General features: G+C 49.4%; 1 protein-coding gene across 2 annotated transcripts; it reads right to left on the bottom strand.

Annotated features, from left to right (window-relative positions):
• Positions 1-314: 314 nt before the first annotated feature.
• Positions 315-22751, bottom strand: Dmbx1 (diencephalon/mesencephalon homeobox 1). 2 transcript variants are annotated; one of them, XM_021161334.2, is made up of 5 exons: positions 22713-22751; positions 6416-6581; positions 3336-3514; positions 2777-3119; positions 315-1167 (listed from the first exon to the last, which is right to left on the bottom strand). In XM_021161334.2, exons 2-5 carry the CDS (start codon positions 6567-6569, stop codon positions 713-715), a joined length of 1131 nt encoding a protein of 376 aa, XP_021016993.1. In that variant the 5' UTR covers positions 6570-6581; positions 22713-22751; the 3' UTR covers positions 315-712. The 2 variants fall into 2 exon arrangements, with proteins under 2 accessions (XP_021016993.1, XP_085694538.1); XM_085838412.1 differs by lacking the exon at positions 22713-22751 and adding an exon at positions 12677-12755.
• Positions 22752-23773: the final 1022 nt, after the last annotated feature.

Raw genomic sequence — 23773 nt, 5'->3', positions numbered from 1 at the left:
AGCCAAGCAGAGCAGAAGAGAAACAGGAAGAAACAAAATGACTAAAACCAAAAAAAAAAAAAAAAAAAAAAAAAAAAAAAAAAAAAAACTACAACCCCCAAAAGAAACACTGTTTGAGAATACGGGACAATAATAAAGCCAGCACCAAAGGCCAAGGGAAGGCATAGCAGGTAGATCCAGGTAAGTAGAGGGACAGAGATCAAGACAGAGGCAGTGGGGCTGCAGGGGAGGGGGGATCAGGAGAAAAAGGAGGATGAGAGGGAATGAGAGAGAGAGAGAGAGAGAGAGACTGCTGGAGTGAATCTCAGGGGCAAGGGTAGTGGCGATGTGAGAACAGGGAAAGGGGGCCTGGGGCAGGCAGTGCCTGAAAATATAGTTTTATATATTTATATTTATATCTCACATTCCACACTTCAACTTACTAATGGGGGAGCAGAAGGGAGGAGGCAATAAGGAGGAGGGGGTGTAGCCAGTTGCTCCCCTCCTCCCCATTTGACCTCCATGGGGTCCAAGCAGGGCCATGCAGAGGGTGTGTAGGTTTCACTTGGGATTGGGACTTTGAATAAGGGAGACAAGGTGAAAGGACTCCAGGCCCCAGCGTCCCTGGGCTCTCAAAGTTAGTTCTAGGAGAACTTGGAGAGCCTTCTGGGAATAACCATGGGACCGAGACAGGGGTACACCCAAGACCATGGTTGGGTTAGAAGCCAGACAGTCAATTGGGGAGTGTATCCAGTCCCAGGGATGCAGCGTGCTGCTTGGCCCGGAGGCGAAGGTTTTCAATGCTCGTGGTTTTACTGTTCAGGGCAGCGGTGGCAGGTGCCAGGCCTGTGGGGGGCGCCGGCAGCAATGGGGACCCCCACACACCCTGGTGGGCAGCAGCAGCTGCTGACAGGGATTGGTAATAGGACTGGCAGTGTAGGGAGCTCAATGGGGCCATGTTGACCCCTAGGTAGGGCACAGCAGCCGCTGCAGCTGCAGCCGCTGCAGGTGCGGGACCGCCCACTTCAAAAGATGAGTAGTGCATCAGGTTGTTGGTGGCCGCCATATGCTGGCGGAACTGCTCCTGCAGACGGAAGAGGCTGAGTGGGGACGAGGAGTAGGAGTGGGAAGGACCAAGGAGGCCGCCCCCTGGGGCTGTGGGCGTTATGGCCAGGCTGCCTGGGGAATCTGCAAGCAGAGGATACAAAACAAGTACTCAGAACAAGAGAACTGGGCTCGGAGGAGAGGCTCGCTCCAATCCCCTGGATCAAGCAGTGAACATAGTCTGGCTAGAACCATCACCACCCTATGTCAGCCAGGGCATCCTCTGAAGTGACCCTCAGAATTGGGTTGGGAGAGACTTAGAGAAGCTGCAGGGTTCCTCCTACCTGGGCACCCATGCCCGAGTTCCCCGAGGAACCCCTTAATCTTGTCCAGGAGTAATCAGGGCTCTCATCTTCTCTCCCCAGCCCTCAGCTCAAAGGCCCTATGTCCTCCTTGCCTAGCTTAGGGTTTGTGTCTGGATATACAGCATGCCAGAGCTCTGTTTCTTCTCACCCTGGCTAGGGGGAGGGGCTCCAGCCCAGAGCAGCTCTGTGGAGCAGAGATGGATGTGCCTAGTCCTCGAAAGAACCATCCTGGGTCAAGAGTGGTGGCGCACACCTTTAATCCCAGCCTTCTGGACACAGAAGCAGTTGAACTCTGTGAGTTCAAAGCCTGCCTGGTCTACAGAGGAAGTTCTAGGTCAGCTAGAGTTACATACTGAGACCCTCTTAAAAAAAAAAAACAAAATAAAACAAAACAAAAACAAACAAAAAACCATCCTGCTAGGCAGTGGTGGCACGGGCCTCCAATCCCAGCATTTGGGAGACAGGGGCAGATGGATCTCTGTGAAGTCAAGGCCAACCTGGTCTACAAATCGAGTTCCAGGACAGCTTGGGTTACACAGAGAAACTCTATCTCAAAACAAAAACAAAAACAAAAAACAAAACAAACAAACAAAAAACAAAAAAGAAGATGCATTCTCTAGACCCTCTCAGCAGATCTCCTTTCCACAAGAGCGCCTAATGGATTAGACCTCTGGGATGAAAAAGCATAGGCCAGGGCTGGTGAGATGGCTCAGCGGGTAAGAGCACTGACTGCTCTTCCAAAGATCCTTAAGTTCAAATCCCAGCAACCACATGGTGGCTCATAACCATTCAGAATGAGAGCTGATGCCCTCTTCTGGTGTCTGAAGACAGCTACAGTGTAGTTATGTATAATAATAAATAAATCTTTAAAAGAAAGAGAGAGAGAGAGAGAGAGAGAGAGAGAGAGAGAGAGAGAGAGAGAGAGAGAATAGGCCAAGTCCTGACAGAATGTTGAGTCAGGGTGAAATCTGCTGTAACGGGAATATCAGGTACCAGCGTGATATCCGCCCAACATACACTGGTACATCTGCACTGGTTGCTAAATATTGAAATAACTGTAATAATTCATAAATGGTGAAAGAGATTTCGTCCGTCCCTCACCTGTTCCGTCCTCAACCTCCCTGCCGCCCAGGCTCTCTCCTGGAACCTCATCTAGAAGCTCTATTTAAACCTTTCTATGACTCAGTAACTAAAGGGTGAACATGGGTCACAGGTCTGCAGTAGCCAGTCACACTCTTGAATGCCAGCCAGTGTTTGACTCTCCTGCTTTGATCCAGGTCACATACTCAGAGTGCTGGATTTGGCCGTTTCCTCTGACCTGTGGTCCCACTCTGCCTGCAGCACACTCACCCCCGCGCGCCCTGAATCCCCACCCTGCCAAACCTCACCTGCCTTAGGGCTGCCCCTCTTGCAGCCTGGCACCTTGCTCTCAGATCCAGGGCTCTTTTCAGCTTTGGGCTCCTCGGCCCGGGAGTCCTCTTCACGGTCCAGCTGATCTTCTGGGGCAGACTCGCTGGCTGACTGCTCCGACAGGCTCAGCTGAAGTTCAGCAGGAGGATCACCACTGGGCAGACCGGGAGGCTGTTCTGTTTCCAGCTGCGTGTCTGAGGCTGGGGCCTCCACCTTGCCTTCTCCGTGGGAACCCTCGGCCTCCTTCTGTTTCTGGAGCTGCTCTTTCTGCAGGCTGCGCTGCTTCTTTCGGAACTTGGCCCTGCGGTTCTTAAACCACACCTGGGGGCCATGGAGAGGAGCAGTCAGGAGAGGAAAAATTGTACCCTGGGTGATAATTCTCCCTAACCCAACGCCATCTATTTTTTGAAATGAACGTGAGAGAAGCAGACATGTATCTCAGCACTGCCCCAGCAGACACTGACTCCTGGACAACTAGACACCAGATGGATGGCTAGCACCTATCTGCAAGATACAGTTGGGAGAGCCGGACCCTACCTGCACACGGGCCTCAGGAAGATTGGTACACATGGCCAGCCTCTCGCGCATCACCACATCTGGGTAATGAGTCTTTTGGAAGGTCTTCTCCAGGGCCTCAAGCTGCTGGGCCGTGAACGCCGTGCGACTCCGACGTTGTTTACGGTGCTGGGAGCCATAGCGGGCCTCCAAGATGATGTCTTGAAATGTACAGCCGTTGGAGGGCAAGCAGAGAAGGCCCATTTAATTATGGGAAATAAGCTTTGAACTTGACTTTGCTCTGACCCACTTTGGACACCCAAACAGCCGTCAGAGCTGACCCCTGGCCCTTGGAAATTACCCATCCTCTCTCACTGGCTGGGATCGGAAATTTTTCTAACCTGTCAACAGCCTCCATTCTGGGCACTATGACTTCCTAGCACCAGATGCTGAGGCTTGTCTCAAGGATGACTTAGGGGAAGGCTGACTGGGCAGAGACCTAGTCTCTGTCTCTCACATTCAATCCCATCTTCTTCCCTTGTCTATACGTCTCTGGTAGAAAGACATGAGATTTCTGGTCTCGTTTGCTAAGCAGAAAGCTTAGCCCTGGCAGGACCCACAGCACATGGGAAGGACTTATCACACCCAGCCTTGACTCTTCTCTGCCTCTTCAGGGGAAGAGAACAAATCCCCACACTGCAAGGTTGGACTGGAGTACCAAAGCTGGTGAACCATCAATCCTATAGGCTTGCCCTTGTGTTTGGTAACATGAAAAACAGCCAAGATGGTATCTCTCTCAGGCTAGTGTGTAGCTCTTTTCTCTTCTGCTTGCCTGGTACCTGGGCTGTAAGTTCCTATCACACACAAAAAATGGACTGTGTCAATGCTAGAAGGAGCTCAAATTGGTTTTGCTTCTGAACAGTACCACAGAGTCCTCTTGTACGCCAGGGTTGGGAAACTTTCTACAAAACCCTAAATGAGAAATGCACTGGAAACCCTAGACTTTGAGATACTTCTCCAGTTTAAAGAATGACCCTTTATAACTTATTCCAATCTTAGCCCAGGCAGACCTGAAGTCACAAGTGTTACCCTTGAGCAGGAAAGGAAGTGGGGACCACTTAGTCACACCCATTCTAGTGGAGAGGCAGCATCTCAGCATCCTACTGCTAGCTCCAAGGACTACAAGGAGTGGGATGGTTAAGAGGAGACCAGGCTTCCTCATACAGCACCTGCCATGGAAGGTAAGATTTCTATAAGAACCCCTCCAAGGGCTCATTTCCTCCTTAAAAGTTGGCCATTTGGAAGTGGGATAAACACCCTAATTCCTCTGTTCCTATCAGTGTGCATGAGCCTCTGTCCCGAATCCTCTCTGCGATGTAGTCCTTGAGCTAAACGTCACTGGCACAATGGACAAAAGGAGTTCATTCCAAACGAGGGAAGTAGCCATAGCTGGGGCAGGTCTACACTGACTACCACCACACTGGACACTAATGTCTACACTGATCCAAACGGGCAACCAGGGACTCAGTTGTTCAGAGGCCCAGCAAAGTCTAAAGAAGTAGGGCTGGCTGCTATGTCCTCCTGCCAGGCTGGTATCCCAAGGTAGGCATGGTCCTCAGACCCTCTCCCACTCCTGTGCCCAGTCTCCTGATGATCTTTCCCCCTTGTGGAGCTTTGAAAAGTCTCCTGCCTCCTGCCCACCATGCTGCCCTGAGCTGTCCCACGCTGACTCAGGTCATCATGTCCTCTTATGGATCTACGGACACTCCATCTTCCAAGGAGTTCTATGCAGTCCCTTACAACTACCCGGCATGGACATGGGCCCTATGCAACTGAACAGGCTTGGATTGGGACATCGTGAACTGGGCAGCATCACTTCCCAGGAACTCTATAGCCCACTGTCTATGTCATTAACTCCTGCTCATATCCATTGTTATTTCTGGATATATGCTGGACTGAAGGCTCGCTTTGTCCCCAGCTGGTAGCACTAGTAAAGGGTGATTTGGTCATGAAGCTGCTAACCTTATCAAGGGGTTGATCCATCGACGGACTCATGGCTAAATGGCTGCTAGGACCTAAGGCTAAGGTGGAGGAAGTGGGCCTCTGTGGGTGTCCGTGACTCCTTCCCTCCTCTCTGCTTTCTGCCTTCCATGAGGTGAACAGCTTTACCGTGCATGCACTCTCTGACATGATGCCTCAATACAATCTCACAGCAAGTAATGCCAGCCAATCACAGCCCAAAACCTGTAAAACTATGATCCAAAATAAAACTCGTCTCTTCTTAAATTGTTTCTCCCCATATTTCATCACAGTCACGGAAAAGCTGGCACTGAAATCATCTGAGAGGTCAGCCTCGGGTCTCCCTTAAGTGCCTGGGACTTGCTTTGGGCATTTGAGTACTGGTGACTGTAAGCATTGCCATGATTCGCTGACCACTTCCTGCCATCTATCCTAGAACTACCACTAGGTCCCAAGATGAGAGGCGAATGTACAGATAGCTGAGTACAAGTCTGACCCCATATGGTCATGTTCCAATCTCCAGACGCTCCAGTACTTATTCTCTCTGAGCTGAAGTTTCTTTGTCTATAAAATGAAGAAGTGGCCTTCTTCTTGGGGTTTGAATACAGGTAGAGAGAAAAAGGTAAGGGGGAGGGCATGGTGATCCACACAGTGGCCTGGCACTTAACCGGTATTCAAACCATGAGAACCATCATTTGTATCTCCCCATGTTCAGTCTTCTCCCAAGGCACCCAGTCCTCTTCCATCTGCTTCCCAGAGAAAGGTCCCTGGGCCAGTCCTGTACCTGCTGCCTTAGCCTATCTATGAGGCAGGGCTAATGAGCACCTCCTTTAAAGGTTTGTTATGGGAAACCAAAGGCTGAGGTAGCTCCAGGACCCAGCACAGTGCTGGCAAGCAAGCAGTATTCTGCAGATACTCGCTCAGATGTTATGTAAATGCTACCAGAGCCAGCACCGCATAGTCATCAGTTACTAAGTGACCAAGGGCTTTCTAAGTACCTAAAATAAGCTGCTCACACACCCCTCTCCCCTTTATCTTTCATAACCTCCTTTTTTTGGTCCCCCAGCATCTTGCTTCCACGGCCAGGTCCCCAGGGCCCTTACCAGCTAGGCGCTCAGCCAATGTAAGCGCATGCACTGATGGCCGGTAGTCGGGGGCGTGCTGGGCCTGCTGGGCTGCCTGCTGGTGCAGGTTGTACATGGCGCTGAGTGAGTTCATAGCATGCAGGGAGTAGCCATTCACCCCATAGTGCTGCATGGCGGCATCCGCCTGCAGGTGGGAAGACAGAGAAGGATTATGAGGCGTGGCTGTTGAATTCTATCCTGGGAGAGACATCAGCCCCCACCCAGAACCTCATGTCCACTTTACCAAGGGCTTCTACCCCAGACCAGAAGGTGGCCTTGTCTTGCCCACAGAGTGGGCACTTATTCTTCCATTCACCCCTTCATCCAGTGGTTCACTTTGTAGTCAGATGGCTTGGGCTGGAATCACAGCTTTGGCCTTCAGAGCTTTGCGACTTTGGACAACTGGCCCAACTTCCCTGACCCTCATTCAGTTGCTGTCTCCAGAAAAGGTCATTAACAGTAGGACTAAGCACCGACCAGGGTTACTGAGAACTAAGAAAAGCCTTTTCAATATGGCCTGGGGTACTATGTGCTCAAAGGTGTCAGTCTGAGCTGGGCTTGGAGCCCATTTCGTTAGTCACAGCACTTGGGCATGGAGACAGGAAGATCAGGAGTTCCATGTTATCCTCAGATACAGAGCAAATTCGAGGCCAGCCTGGACTACATGAGACCCTGTCCCAAAATAAAACAAACAAGTTAGTCTTTGAGACTGCCCAATCCGTTTTCTGCATTATTTGGCCCTCTTCATTGAATCCCCCAGGCGCTCACGTGTACAGCCATTGGCTTACTCACACAGGTAACTCATTCAACCAACACCATTGCATTGCATTTCCCTGGAGCCAAGTCCCGAGCTGGATTCCCCACAGAGGCATTTGCTCTGATGAGAGAGTAATTTAAAACCCTACTCTGCTTCACAGACATAAAACTATCACTCTCGCTGCCATTCACTGCCATTACCGCCTTTATTCTCACAAATCCCCCAAAAGCAAGCAAGCCAAGAACCACAAACCCCATCAGCAGACGCAGAGAAAGAAGAATGCTGTTAAGGCAATGGTCAACTGGAGACTTACTCTGCGACACGTCACTGAGGTTGCTTTCTTCCGCAGTCAGTTACTTCAAGAAAGATGTGTCAAGGAACATGTCTCTCCCAGTGAGATGTCTTGTATGAGAAAGAGGCTGTCCAGGCCCCATCAGCCCTAGGTCACCTCTGGACCTTGCTGTCTCATCTGAACCCTCAGCCTGCATCAGCTTAAAAGTGACTTTGAAGTGACATCACTTTTGGAAAGTGACTCCATGTTTGTAGCCACCCAAAGGCACAAAGGAGGTATGTTTATTCCCTGGATATTGGAGGTGGAAGGGAAATCTGAGTTGTAATGCAAGTTCTTTTCTTAGGGGTACATGACCAGGTGTACCAGCTCCCCATTCTTACAGAAAAGGATGCTCACACCCGTGTGTGTGTGTGTGTGTATACAATCAAACATCCACAGCATGTATACAAGCACAGACAATCCCATACAGACACTGTTGGCAAAGTCTTCGCAGAAGCCATCTTACATACACAGAATTCAATTCAATGTCATTACTCCAAATTCCACAAACAAACATTTCCATAGAGGTCAACCCACACAGCAGATACACCTATACACAGGCACTATACCACACACTGTACATTTGTTTAACAACTACTTATTAAACACACACCTACCAAGTACCCAATGCCCCTAACTCCATGGAGTTTACATTTCAGGGAAGTAAGGATAAAATTAAAATGATATAAATGTTCTAGGTCTGACATCACAGGTCTGTTATCTCAGCTGTCTAGAGACTCAGGCCTGGGATCAGAAGCTCAAGGTCATGCTTGGCCACTTGGAAAAGCTTTGTCTTTTTTTTTTTTCTTAAGAATTTTTATTTTATGTGTGTGAGTACACTGTAGCTGTCTTCAGACACACCAGAAGAGGGCATTGGATCCCATGACAGATGGTTGTGAGCCACCATGTGGTTGCTGGGAATTGAACTCAGGACCTCTGAAAGAGCAGTCAGTGCTCTTAACTGCTGAGCCATCTCTTCAGCCTAAAAAGCTTTGTCTTAAAATGGTGGTGCATGTAGTTCATTGGTATGGCGCTTGCTCAACATGAGTGCGTATAATGATGCCCTAGGCCTCAGTCTTGGTCCCCAGTGTAGGGCTCCCTCCCTCCCTCCCTCCGTGTCTGTGTTTGTGTGTGTGTGTGTGTGTGTGTGATTAAACATATATGCAATATGTCAGGTAGGAACAAATGTTCTGAATGAGTCAGGGAAAGAGAATGACAAGAAAGAGAGGGAAGGTTATATCAGAGATTCTTCTATGATCTAATAACAGTAATGCAAGGTAAGCCCTGTGAAGCTCAGGGAACAGCCTTCCAGACCAAAGGATCAGTGAGGACAAAGTTCCTAAAGTGTAAACAACACCAAGTCTATGAGTCAACACTAACACCAGGGTCTGGAACTGGAGAGGTGGCTCAGCACTTGAGAGCATTTGTTCTTGCAGAAGACCCATGTCTTATTCCCAACACCCACATGGTGGCTCACAACCATCCACAACCATCCAGATATCTCATGCCCTCTTCTGGTCTCTGGAGGCACAGGGCGCAACACATGTAGGCAAAACATTCATACATATAAAATAAAACCTAAAAAGGGAAAACAAAAGAGCACAAGGTGGTGGAGGAGACAGCAAGCAAACGGATTGAGGATGGGGAGAAAATGGCTGTGTGGATGGTCTGCTGAGAGACCTCTTGGTCTGTCATAAGGAGTTTGTTTGGTTTTTTGTCTTTGGTTGGTTGGTTTGTTTGTTTTTAAGATAAGTTTCTCTGTTTGTTTGTTTGTTTGTTTGTTTGTTTGTTTTTAAGATAAGTTTCTCTAGCCGGGCAGTGGTGGCGCACGCCTTTAATCCCAGCACTTGGGAGGCAGAGGCAGGCAGATTTCTGAGTTCGAGGCCAGCCTGGTCTACAGAGTAAGTTCCAAGACAGCCAGGGCTACACCGAGAAACCCTGTCTCGAAAAATCAAAAAAAAAAAAAAAAAGATAAGTTTCTCTGTGTAGCCCTGGCTGTTCTAGAACTCACTTTGTAGCCCAGGCTGACCTTGAACTCAGAGATCTGCCTACCTGTGCCTTCTAAGTGCTGAGATTAAAGGTATGCATAACCACCTCCTGGCTAGGAGTTTAGATTTTTATCCTGAGTGAGGAAAAGTCCCTAGAGGATCTTTTACAGGGAAGTAATAACGGTATAATTTGGGCTAGGTGTGTGTGAACGTGTGTGTGTGTGTGTGTGTGTGTGTGTGTGTGTGTGTGTGTGTGTGTACACATTTGTGCATATGATTTAGGTTAGGTATATATATGTACACATGCATGTGCACACATGCACAAACGTGCACATGTATGTAGAAGCCAGAAATCAATATCAGGTATCATTCTTCAAGAAACAACCACTTTCTTTTTGAGACAGGGTCTCTTATTGGCCTGTCGCTTGCCAATTATGCTAAACAGGGTTGCCGGCAAGTCCCAGGAAATTCATGTTTGTACAGCAAGTACTTTATGGTGCCATTACCCCATTCTCCATAATTTCTTAATAAAGTTTATTACATTTTTATTTATTTATGTTATGCGTGTAAATAGGGGTGTGTGTGTGTGTGTGTGTGTGTGTGTGTGTGTGTGTAGTTCAGAGAACCATTTGTGGGAGTTGTTCTCTCTACTAAGCCACCTCACCAGCCCCAGGAGGTTGCTTTTTGTTTTTTGTTTGTTCATTTGTTTATTTATTTAAAGTTCCTCATAGGCCAAGGCATAGTATAGCATATGCCTTCAACACCAACATTCGGAAGGCAGAGACAGGTAGATCTCTGGCCAGATCAGGCCAGCCAGGGCTAAACAGTAAAACCCTGTCTCAAAAACAAACAAAAAGCCCCTCCACCTCACTGTGTTACTGTAGGCAGAACAGACTGGGGTGGTAGGAGTGGAGAAAGTCAGATCATTGCTTCAAAGTCCCAGGTGTTATCCACGGTGTGCTCTCTTTCGTGGGAGGGCGGTGAGAGGAGAGAGGAGACCAGTTTCTAGATGTAGTCTGAAAGGAGCATGGCATGATTGCTGTTGGGTGAGTTATAAGACGTGAGGAAAGGAGAGCAAAGGGGACAGATAGAACTGTAGTTTGGGGCCCTAGCATCTGTGTGAAATGGAGTCTTTTGCAGAATCAGGAGCACTGAGGAAGACACTAAAGTAAGAAGGATGAGGATAAACTCAAATCTGGAGGAGCCGTGGCAACTGTGAAATGTGAATCTAACGTCCGAGAAAGAATGCACTGGCAGCTGCACATGGAAGTCTGCAGCTGGTGGCTGATGTCTTTCAGCAGCTACAGAAGCCCACTCTGTGCATCATGAACATGAGCAGAAGTCTAAGGAAGAGAAAGGAAGGCATGATGATATCCAGAGGCAGACAAATCTCTGTGATCTCTATGGTCTACAGATCGAGTCCCAGGGCAGCCAGGGCTATTCAGAGAAACCATCTTAACAAAACAAATAAACAGACAAAACCTAAGTATAACAGGATAAGCCACAACACTCAAGGCAGACAAGCAACGTAGGAAGACACACTGATGACCTAGCCAATATGAAAATTAAAGAGAATATTTCTAAACTACTGTTTCATTTTATTTGAGACAGGCTAGCCTCAAATTCATTCTGCAACCCAATTTGCCCTTCACTCTGCCCCTCTTACCTTCACCTGCATAGCACAGACGGACTTGAACCCACAGCCCTGCGCGTGCTAGGCAAGCACAGTACCAACCGGGTTGTATCTCCAGCCTGAATGTATGGAGTTTTAATAGAGAAGCAAAAGGATGGTCGCCTTGAGAAGAAACAGGCTAAATAAACGAAGGAAAAACTCATAAAGGAGCACAAGCAACCAGCTGACATGACAAAATCCTTAGCTATAGCCACGGGGAGGAGGGCAATCACTTATTTTTCACCAATTAGATTATCAAATACAGAGAACAATTACCATCCAGGGTTACTACACAGGGGAGTGGTAAATGGTCCTCCCCTACCTTGCTGATGAATAAGCCCTTTATTCTCTGCATCAAAAGCCTCCAGAGAGTATATCATCTTTCATTTAACAATCCCATTTCTTACAGATTTATCCCTCAAGTATGCAGAGATATGTGTACAGGAATATTTATCACATCACTGCTTATGATGGCAAACAATTGGAAAGCTAACTGTCCATCGAGAAAGGATTAGCTCAGTAAATGAAGGTACGGTCACGGCCCGCAACGAAATTCAGTGCACAGCTTAAAACAATGATATGTGTCTATATGTGCTGATGCTCGCAATATATGGCTGGATGGAAGAAATAGGTAACAAACAGGGTGCCTGATGGGATCTCATTTTTGTAATGTATGAATAAATATGCATAGGGAAAAGTCTAGAAGGTTCTGCCCTGAAATGTTGACAGAGGTTATCTCTAAGAGATAGCAGACGGGATTACAGGAAATTTCCACATTTATATATTTACTGTATTTATAATCTTCTTTTATCATTGGTTTGGGTGTGAGTACATGGAGGGTTATTCATACATTCCAATGGATTCAGAGATGGAGCTAGGTTTCAAAGGGAGTTGCAAGCTCCAGATGAGGAAGGGGAACACAACTTGAAGAAGAAAAAAAACCTTATCCATCATATTTCCCAGCCCTGTGACCGCCATGTCACTTCCCAACAAATTCAGGGCTTTATTGCTTAAAAGCATACTGTTGTATGCAGTGGCACTTTAATTCACTTAATGGCTGCTGATCTCACAGTTTTTGATGCACAAAAAGTCTTCTCCCTGGGGGTCGGGGGGGGGGGTAGATTTTTCTGTGTAGTCCTGGCTAGTCTGGAACTCCTTAGGTAGTCCAAGCTGGCCTGAAACTCAGAAATCCACCTGCCTCTGCTTCTCAAGGGCTGAGATTACAGATGTGTATTCCCACCCCAGCACAAAGCATCTACACTAAGTGAGCCAAGATGTACATAACTCGGCCCCATAAACACCTCATCGCAGTGGTCCCTGGTCCCCCCAGCTTGCCCATCTGGCTTTCCTCCCTTTACCTCTGCATCCAGCCTGGTGCTCTGCCTCTTCCCCAGCACCCCGGCCGGCTGTGCCTCACTATTTGCCCCTCCTAGTCACTTTCTCCCATAACCATCTCCCCAAAATACACACTTTCCCTCCGATAAGTTCTTACTTCCTCCAGTCCTGGCTCAAGGACTCCTCCTCAGAAAGGCTCTGTTCTTGCAACCTATGAGAAGACAGCCTCTTCCTTCTCCAGGCTCCAGGTAAAAAGGATGGCAATGGTAACTACAACAGCTTCCGTTTACACGGCACACTTATACTATGCACCTCACATGGCTCTATTGTCCCCTCTGCTGGGGATGTAACCTTAGATTATGCTCATGCTAAGCAGTGCTCTACCACTAAGCCATTCTCCCAGCATACACTGCTTTTCTGAGTTCTATCACCTACATCAGAGTATAAAGACACTTTCAGTTCCCATATTAGACAGCTCCTTTGTAGCACAGACGACACCTCACACATTTCTGGACACCCCAATTTCAGCCCAGATTGCCAGGGTCTCACACAAAATCAGGGCTGGGGAGATTAAGGTTTGATGAATGAATTAATGACAACTATTTATTAAGTAGCTCTGAAATACAGACATCACCATCAATCCTTCCAATGCTATACAAGGTAGAAACTGCTATTATCCCTATCTTATATATATGGAAATGGGAGATAAGAATGATCGTATAATTTGCTGAGGTCCAAGCTCCCAGAAAGTAATGGCATGTTTCCACAAGTAAAGTTTCTCCCATGAACCCCCAGGCATGCAGAATCATACCTCAGCATATGCAACTCCTCAATTTCTATCATCTCTGATTGGATCCTAAGCAACAGGAGGACAGTAAAAAAAAAAAAAAAGTTTATTCCACACCAGCATATATGCTTATAAGTGTGTGTGTGTGTGTGTGTGTGTGTGTATGTGTGTGTATGTGTGTGTATGTGTGTTTGTGTATGTGTGTGTATGTGTGTATGTGTGTGTGTTTGTGTGTGTGTGTGTGTAGTAGGTACATGTACGTGCATGTGCCCTTTGAGATGAGGTTTGTGTAAGGCAGGTCTTCCTAGCTCAACTCCTTTCTCTGTGGTCTCTTATTGTTATTTTTTAAAGAATCGGTTAGTTTATTTCTTTATGAGTGTTTTACCTGCAAGTATATATGTGTACCAAGCTCATGCAGTGCCTGTGGAGACCAGAAGAGGGGATTGGATCCCCTGGAGCAGGAGTTATGGATGGCTGTGAGCCAGTATGTAAGGTGCTGGGAACTAAACCTAGGTCCTCTGCAAGAGCAGTAAATGCCCTTAATCACTTCACTATCTCTCCAGCCACCAGTCACATATTCCTTTCCTCATTCCAGCTGGACATGAGGACTCCAGCTTCCTCTCAGGCCTCAGGGGGATCCTTTTCTAGGGATGCTAGTTTCCACGCAAGCTGCATACATGTGGTACCACATTGTCATATACTCATAACTTATGTCAGTACCTATGCATGTCCACACATAGAAAGAGCACTATTGGGACCCACCACAAAAGTGTGTGCGCATCTGTCTGCATTTTATGTATCTGCCTCTTTTACATGCCTCTGCAGCTAAACATATCTGTGAACCTCTGTACACAAATGGTGTGTGTGTGTGCGTGTGCGTGCGTGTGCTCATGCACGAGAGTGTGAGAATGTAACCAGAGGGATGTACTTTAAATATCATTCTAGGAAGTAATGTGGGCCCTATCTCCCACTGCTGGGCCAATGTATCACAGCTCTTCCAATTTTGAACAGGATATGAGACAGATTAGAAGGGGGGGGGGGAAGAAATCTAGGAGGAAGACATTCAACATAAAATACATAGATTTATTTTACCCTTGTTTTTTTCTCCTGCAACATGTAGCACAAAGCCTGGTAGGCATCTTGGCTTAGCAAATAATAAGTATTAAATAAATGAGAATTTTAGATCAAGATACAATGATCGAGGAAAAAACCACCATAGCTCACTATGAGGCATAGGAAGGAATGAGGGTTCAGAATCCCAGCCCTGCTACCTGCTCTGTCTGTGTGAATATGACAGATGGATAGAGGTTTGTGCCATGTGGGCTCTTCCCCAGGAACACAGACAGCCTGGCCGGCCTGGAGTCTTCAGCCAAGCCCAGCATGTGGAATCTACCCACATCCAGTTGTGGGAACCACCTAGGTGAAGCTCTGCAGAGCCTGCTGGAGTCTCTAAACTGGAGCCTGCATGCTGAGCCCCAGGCTGGGCCTTGCATGGGCTCAGCCCACTGCACACTCCAAACAGAATCAATTATATATTTAAAAGGTGCCGCCCTGCAATTCCTGGCGAGCCAGGAGAGCCATCCATCATGGTGCGGCCGCGTTTCACAAGCTGTCGAATTGTGCTTACATTGGTTAAAAGAATCTTTATATTTCATTAAGCAAGCAGATCGGCGGATCTCCCGCCACAGGCGCCATATAGATGGCTTTAATTTTCCAAATCTGCAAATGCATCCGTTATGTCCCCGCGTCGCTGCTGGCTGCGGCCTAATGCCCAGCCAATCGAAGAATCAAGCAGAATTTTATTAGGGGGCATTTTTTATAAATTAACGGCAGCACTCCCAGGAAACCACATGCGAAGCGTCTTTGATTAAAAGGAAAGTGGAGCCTTCCCTCAGTCACACCCTGCTCGGCCACCCCACAGGCCGCCTTTACCTCTCTTCTTCAGCGCCCCTTTAGCTTTCCCTCGCTTTCTTCTCATTCCCACACATGATAGAAAACAAGGCAGAACAACTTTGTTTCACAGAAAGAAAACAAGAAGTGTGGAAACCAACACTCTGTAAGCCTCCCTTCTCCTCTGCCAGTTCCAAGGCATCCTGAGGCCTCAGTACCAATGATGGTTACCTTATACTGGGCTTCACTCTGAGCCAAGTCCTGGTCTAAGAAACTTTAAGACAGCACTGTTCTGTAGGTACTACTGTCCCTGTTTACATTGATGAGAAAATGAGATTTGGGGAGATAAATGTCCCCTGCCCAAGATCTCACAGCTAGCAAGGTAGCAGGAGGGCAGGAGCCTAAGTCTCTGGGGAGTCTCTGGGGAGTTATTTAGCATTCATTCTAGCATAAGGCCAAGAATCAGGTAGGCACCAGTGAGAACTAGCCCTGGGCATCAAAGATGGAGTAACTACCTGAGTGGAGCCTATTGCCAGGGAATTCTTTCCTTGAGAAACACTGCTGCCCTTTTAACCCTGGACATTCTAGGAGAACCTCTCAGAGGATTAACCTCTGCAGCTATCCTTCCTACTTAGCAGTTTGAATTCCCAAAAGACTTTGGCACTGGAAGGTAGGAAAATATAGAAACATGAATATAGAACATGAGGCCAGAGCCCCTCCTGCACACACACACACACAAGGTCTTGGACGCAGACTCGGATGTGCTCTGTGACCTTGGTCTGTGTTACCTGTTCTGATAAGACATCGACTCCTTGGTCTACTCCAACAGAGAGAGAAACCTTTACCATGAAAGCTGTGTGAGCAAGCCAGGCACGGTGGCCCATGTCTGTAGTGCTAGCACTTGGGAGACTAAGGAGGATTGCCATGAAGGTGCTTAAACTTAGTCAGGCCAAACATCTTGTGAGGGAGGCAAAAGAAGAGAGATTCTGCCCTGTGTGAGTGCCTAAGTTTATGTGCATTGTGGAATTAGTACACAAGATACCTGACCCATCTTCCACCTCAGAGTGGCTTGACCTAAGATTTTCAGTTTTGTGCCCAGGCTCCTGCCAGACACTTGGCTTTGGCAATCTCATTAATTTCTTTCCCCTGTTCAACTAGGTAGGTGTTTTTTTATTCCTGCTACTTTGCAGATGAAGAACTGAGGCTGAGAAAGAGTTCACTGACTGCTTTCGCACCATTCGCACATATGTCCTTAGTTCTCAGTTTGGAGGAACCAGCAATGAGCATACGATATGCTGCATGTGGAGCCCCTGCCTACCCAGCCCAAAGACCCTCAGGAACAACATCTGGGTATAGGTTTGGCACTGAGACATTCCAGTTACTCCTCAGATGTTGTTTGCTTTGTAGGAGCTCAGTGATCCCCAGATCTGTCATTGTGAACCTTCCCAGCGCACCAATTTTTAAAATCTAAATCAGGTACTCAAAGGTGGTAGAAGCCCTGGGACCAGCCCCATCCTTTCCTTATCAGGCACATGATTCTTCCCCACTATGTTTCCCACTAGGAAATGGGGGCAACTTATGAATCAGTGTGGCTAAGACCACAGGGAGTAGCCAAGGAGACAACCTAAAGAGAGAGGTAAGAGGTAATGGCCAGAAGTGTGGTGTCATTTGCTTCTTTTGTGTAAGAGCTTGGAGGTCTGGGGCACAGTCACTTCCCTCAGACCCTCACTCCCCATGTCATCGCTTTTGCGCCACTAACCCTTTAGTAAACATTTCATCTTATTTTTATTGTCCATCTCTCAGTCATCTCTGGAACCAGTCAAGGTCAGATTTTCTTGAAAAGCATATTCAAATTCTCCTTTGCTCCGCTGCTGCTCCTCACTAACCCACTGCACCATTACCCTACGGCCAGCCAAGGAGGGATTGTTCCCCAAAGCCACTATGCCATTGCCTCCTGCTCCTCTGGGAATATTGTCTCCTCATCAGCATCACTTGGAGAACTCATGGTCCTTCTTCATATTACGTTTAGTGACCTCCCTTCTCCAGGAAACCTCTCCAACGCTCTAGGTAGCTCTTTACATTTCTGTCACAACTTTACTTCAACAAATTATATAGTTTCCCATTTGCCTGTGTCTACCAAATAATCACAAGTTTTACCAACCATGCTTGTAGATACCTGTTGATACAAGTTATATAATATTCTCTACAAGTAGAGAGAGTTGGGGGTTCGGGGGTGGGAGATAGGGCTTAAGGCAACCAGGCCTATCAACCCCTGGAGGAGCTCAGTAGCTCGAAGTTTACATACATGTGTTTTTGAATCCTCACTACAACATTGTAATTCCCACTTACTGATAAGGAAAAAAAATTCAAGATACAGAGAGGTGAGATCACCTGCCTGCCCAAAGCCACATAGCTAAGCAGCTTAAGCAATGTGGAATCCAAGAAATTTGACTCCACAATGTGAACTCAATATTCATCAGAGTTCTAAGTCTGGCCAATCTGAGTTCCCTCTACTGCAAGGTCTGAATCCCCAGCTGGTACTTGGTTCCCAGAATGCAACACAGGGAGTATCTGGCATCGATTCCACAAATAAACGTGGAGCCACTGTTTGGCCTACAGTGCACTTCCGTGTGGTGAATTGCAGTGTGAAGGTTCAGGTTATACAGGAGTTATAGCTGTGTGGATGCTCGTGTGAGAGGAAACAGCTGAGACGGACAGGAGAAGAGCTTGGAGCTCAGAACAGTGAACGGGTGGCCTGGCTCCTCCTTGTCCCACCCCAGCAGGGAAAATCCACAGTCCCCACCAGACATCAAGCCACCTTCTGGCCATTGCTGTTGAGGTAGCGGGATCCCAGCCATCCTCACGGTGGAGCAGTCTCCAAAGTGATCCTGGAGTTGGAGCCAAAAAAGCACACATGTGGGATTGAGGTATGGCTTTAGCAGGGTCAGGGCAGGAGAGGTTCAGCACTCAACAGGCAGGCGTGCACCGGATAATTGCTCAAAGGAACCGGTGACCAGCCCTCTCCGCTCAGGAGATGGAGGCAGGAGAAGGATGGGGATGTGTCTCAGGATGACCTAGCCTGCTGCCCCCAGAGAAGCTCAGTCTCTTAAAGTTCCCTACACACAGTGTTATCCATTAACATCCAATTATTCCTCGGTCCGAGCCATTAATTATAAATCAGCCACTAATTGGGGTAATTAGCCCCCCACAGGCTAATGGGCCGAGACTGTGAGAGGCCCTTTTGCCTACAGTCCTCGATTTTCTGAGGTCCTTAATGTATAGGGTGCTAAGAAGTCGGACGGCTGAAATTTAAAAAGAAAAGAAAAGAAAAGAAAAGAAAAGAAAAGAAAAGAAAAGAAAAGAAAAGAAACAACGAAATGCGACTGTGGGAGGGAAAATGAGAGAGAGAGAGAGAGAGAGAGAGAGAGAGAGAGAGAGAGAGAGAGAGAGAGAGAGAGATGTTTACTGATGTTTTGCTGTTCTCAATTATGGTCAAGCTTCCGCTCTTGAGGGCGGGTTGGCAGACTTGACCGCAGTCTCTGCGAGTAACTCCAGGTCTAGAGATAACTGCTTGACTCTGTGCTTCCTGTGTCCTCTCCCAAAGAGGCAAAGAGCACGGGAGACCAGGGGCATGGCACAAAAGTGGTGGAACCCAGGACCGGGTCAGACATCCCGGTGTTTCTGAGCAGAAAAGACTGCTGGGCTCGACGGGTTTGCCCAGACCGGGAGTACCGCAGGCATGGGCCGGGCCGCTCTGGCATCTTGCAGACCCAAGACCCAGAGCAGTCACTGTAGAGTCTCTCTGTGGAGAAGGTTCTCCTGACTGTAGAATACCCTCTTGGAGAAGGTATTTCAAGACATCTGGTGGGGGTTCGCGGCAAGAGTCTGTGGTGCTAGTACCCAGCACGCGATTCCCGCACTGCAGGCAGATTCCTTTTGGGATGGACCAGTCGGCAGCCAAATCCTGACAGCTGGGGCGATGGCGCTTAGATGAGGGTAGGAGACCGAGTGAGCTCTGGTGACCTAAGGGCGTATGGTTGCGGCGCGCATAGAGCGGTTAAACAGAGGCGGGAGTGACCGCGACAGGAAAAAGCCAAGTGTGCTGATCCGGCAGCCAGGGCCGCTCTTCCTTTTGCTTACAGAAACTGGGCTAAAGCTGGAATGAGTGTTCTGCCGACTGGTATATTGACAACCAGGCAGGAGAACCCCAGCTCAACCAAATGAGGTGCTGGAAAACGGATAATCAAACCGAGGTGGGGGGGGGGGCCAGCGGGAGGAGAACCCAGCACAGTAAATACCCTTTGACAGGAGACTCGCTCAAGGTCAGGGATGAGGGGTACTCAAAGCAGGAGGAATTTGGAGGCCAGAAGCCCCCCATCACCCCTCCCACTTCGCCAGCCTGCCCGCTCCTAATGGGCTTTGGAGGGCCGTGGCGTCGCCCGCGGCCTTGATTAGATATTTATTGCTGTCATTTACATGGGCACCGCGGGGCGGCCGAGCGGGACGTGGGGAAGGGACTGAGCCAGGGAGGAGGGGGTGTGGAATGGGAACTCGGGCAAGGCGGAGAGTGCCTCCTCCAGGACTATGGCTGGGTAGAAGGGTAGGGTGCCTCCGCCAGGCTCCGGAGAAAGACAGAAATGGAGGGCGGACAAAAAGTTAGGCTCCGATGCCCTTGGGCTGTCAAGGTGAGGTCCCAAGTTCCGGCTGTCTCTCTGTGCCCAGTCGCCCCACGGGTTACCTGCGAGTGTCGGTGAAGGCTTAACCTGGGAGTGTGTGACACTGTCTACCAGGGGATACTGAGAATTTGTGTCCAGATCTTTCTGCCTGTGTGACTTCAGTGTGCCAGGTCACTATAAGCCAGAAGTTCCACTCCGTGTGGCACTCAATGTAGACTAACCCCTTTCTAATACAGGGAAGTGGGGGGGGAGCCCTACGTTATTTGGGGGGCGGGGGGTTGCTGCAGCAACTGGATCTAGTTCTCCTCTTGCCTTCAAAGCCTGCTAGGAGCCCCAGCGATCCTTCCGGATCTGTGGATCTATGGCTCCCCAACATCGCAGGCACCAAAACATCCCCAGCCAAAGCCAGGGCCCAGTACTGATTTCAGATCTAGCATGCCAGCCAGAGGTTCGGTGGAAACCCCATCCCAGTTCAGTCTCTGTGTGTTCAGACCACAAGCCTAACTCCAGTTACCCATTTTAAGCAGTGAAATTTGCTATCATGTGGAATCATAGTAACTTGAAAATAACAGAGAGGATTATCAAGGGGTCTCACAAGCACTCACCCGTAGCCCAGGAAACTGACCCCTGAGCCAACAGAGCCATCCTAAAGCTCACTTTCTTTTGGCCTTCGCCTGGGACGGGTTTCCAAATCTTCGCACCTTTGCCCTTCAGTTCCACTTTCGACTGTGCAACCAGGTTCCTGCGTCCTTGCAGGAGTCTGTGCCCCTGAGGCCTGACGAGATGAGGTAAGGTGACCATCCCCGTCCTGAGTTGCAGTGCTTTGCTTCTTATCCAAAGACTCGGACGTAGAGGAGAGAAATTGGAGCAAATTATCTGGATAATTTGCTCTCACTAGGCAGCAAATTTTACTTTTTTTTCCCCTGACCGCCTACCCACATATATAAGCACAGCTGGTTAGTGAAGAAGGGTAATAGAAACTTATCTTTAGGGGAGAGTGCCTTCCCCCTTCTAAAACCTAGATATGCAAGAAAATGAAGCGCGGATTAAAAAAAAAAAAACCTGAAAACAGAGCTCACTGAAACCCACTTAAAACGGATAGGCCATAGAATTTCCTCGGCCAGCGCCCTATAGAAAGAGCCAACCCGCCTGCGACGCACAGGATTCCTGGCACGGCACAAAAGAAGAAAAAGACACGTCTCCCACTCCCACCTTCGCGAGGACAGACCGGGAGATTCTACAATTTCCACAACTACGCCTGCAACCTCAGTGGTGCGAACAGCCTGTTTGCCCCAAGGCCTATCCAGTAAGTAAAACCCTCAGCTCTCTGCGACGTCCCCAAACCCAAGTTGCCCACAGAAAACCAGTACTAGTCCAGAAGACCCCTGGCCTCCCGTCCGCTTTTTTCTAAAACGAAAAAGTCCTTCTACGTCCTTCTACCGCCCCAGGCAGAACCCTCGCTGAGGCTACACTAGAGGCCCCGCGGATTCCCAGCTTTGGAATGCTCCCAAAAAAGGGAAAGGCGAAAGGCCCGGCCTCTAGATACAATTCTCCCCGGAGCCTAGCCTTGGTTTTTCCGACAAGTCACTACACAACTATACCACCGAGAGCCCTCAGTCCCCTACCAGGATTTGGTCCCCAGATTGATAGGAATTCGAGGAAGAAGATGTTTTTCCCCTAAGTGCTCTAAAGGCACCGCCCGGGCCTTGGAGGCCCCTGATCAGGGTCTGGGAACTTAAGAAACTTCAGCCAAGATCCAGAAAGGTCCATTAGAGGCCCTAGCTTGTCGCCATCCAAGATGGGTTATGGCCACCGGAATGAGAGGCCGAGAGAAGAGAGACCCTGGCAGAGCCCTTCATATTTTGATCCCCGCCTCCCAAACGCCGCCCCAGCCTGAATTCCCTGCTGGAGTTCGCCCGCTCCACGCCAAAATAGGCCGTGGGAGGCCAAACGAATTCCAGAGAACTAAGGCCGTTGCGGACCAAAAACCCACCTGAAAGATCCTAACCTGAGGTCGTGTCTACGAGGGCAGAGGCAGGCTAAGCGCCAAACCACCCCCCGGCCAAATAATTCGTGTAAAGTCGCAATCCCAGGAGACAAGGAGCCCTCGGTAGCCAGAAAGGATAAATTCTGAGCTAAATCCCAGTATTGCGGGATACTCGGGAATAGGGACGCTGGGAGGTGTAGGTGGCCCTGCGGGATCCCAGGGCAAGGAACCTGGGCGGAGGACCGCGCCCCCTCTCCAGCCCGGGCCGCGGGCTGCGTGACGCCTCGGGGCGCATCTGCTCTGCATTACCCTGACTACCCACCCCCCACCCGCCGCCCCCTTCCAAACTGAAAAAGGATTTGTCTCCGCTTAATATCCAAACCTTTTTTGTATTTATTTTTTTTTCAGGGGCGAAGTAATATCTTCCAAATGAGGCAAAACCGTGACGGATCCGAAGCGTTCTCTGCGGGTGCCTGCGTCTCCGCGGCCGAGGCTTCCGTCTCCGCCTCAGCGCTTTTCTACCCACGACTTGCCCTCCTTTCTACTCGGAATTTCTAGTTCTTTCCTTCTGTCGCCCTGGCTTCGTGTCCGGCCCTGGGGATCGCTCCGCTCCCTCTTTCTCCCCATGGAGCTCCCTCCTCCTGCCTCGGATCTCGTCTCCCCCTAAGGCTTAAGTGTCTGTTACCTTCCAAGTCTCTCACCCTCTTCAAACTTTCCGATCCTCCCACCGACTCCCAGACTACAGGACCGCAAACGCGGAGGAGGTCCCGGGAGCTGACGGTCCAAGCCCTCCCAGTCCCGCCGGGTCCCAGGCCCCTCCTGGCTGCACCCCGCCAGCCCCGCCCGCTCGCACCTGGTCTCCTTGGCCCGCGCCGCCGCTGCCACTGCCATCTACGCGCGTCCGGGCTGGAGCTGGAGTTTTAAACCGCGTTTCCCGGGCGCAAGGCGCGGGGCCGCGCGCTCCCTACTGGCCCCTGTGGCTGCCAATCACACGCCACTCTCGCCCCGGCCCCGCCCAGCCCCTCTGGAGCATCTAAGCAGCTCAAGGCCTAGGCAGCCCGGGTCAAACCTTTAGAGGAACTAGGGACCCCGGCAGCGTCCATCATTTCCCCGAGAACGAGAACATCGTTCCGTCATTGCTGGCTCTGGATCTTGGGCGGTAAAGCCGCAGGTCAATCCCTACGGAGTTGAGGAGTACTGAGAAACCTTCACCTAGGTCTACCTGGTCTCTCTTGACCTTGGGGTGCTCTGCGATGGCTTAAGGAGGGCTTTGTCTCCCACCCCAGCTGTCACAACAAGGTTGAACTGGGCAACTGCATGCTCAAGCAAGCAAGCACGCGCGCGCGCGCGCGCACACACACACACACACACACACACACACAAACACTTCTGGTACCACAACACCCGCACGAACCCAACCTGCACTCAGTACTCACCACCCAAGCTCAACCCATACAGGGTAGAACTTCCGACAGCAGGATGCTCTTGGGGAGGGTTGGGAGGCTGAGTCTGCCGAACTCACTTCTTCATGCGCATACAACACACACGCACCTGTCTCTGTCTCCGTGTGAGAGGGGGACACACACACACAGAGCAATGATTCACAAAGCGGGGGGGGGGGGTTGGGGGGGGAAAATCCCTGGATAGGGTTTGAGGTTCTTGTCAGCCTCCTTCTCCTTCCAGGTGCAACTGATTCATAGGAAGAGGTCGTTATGATGCAGGAGGCTGTGGAACCAGAGAAGGCCTTGTGTGTATGAGGTGTGTGCCAAGGGGTCAGGTGTCCCCGTTAATGTGGGAACCTTGTAGTGCAAGATTGGCTATTGTGGCCATGACTCTGCGGAAGCCTGGAAGGCTATGTCTATACGACAGTGGCACCTGGAGAGAAGGATATGTGTTCTATGCTTGTGTGGTCAG

The sequence above is a fragment of the Mus caroli genome, unplaced genomic scaffold, assembly GCF_978045245.1.
Source record: "Mus caroli unplaced genomic scaffold, Mus_caroli_1 scaffold_6, whole genome shotgun sequence".
Lineage (NCBI taxonomy): Eukaryota > Metazoa > Chordata > Mammalia > Rodentia > Muridae > Mus > Mus caroli.
The sequence above is the reverse complement of the archived record's forward strand: the minus strand, read 5'-3'. Positions and strand labels throughout refer to the sequence as shown.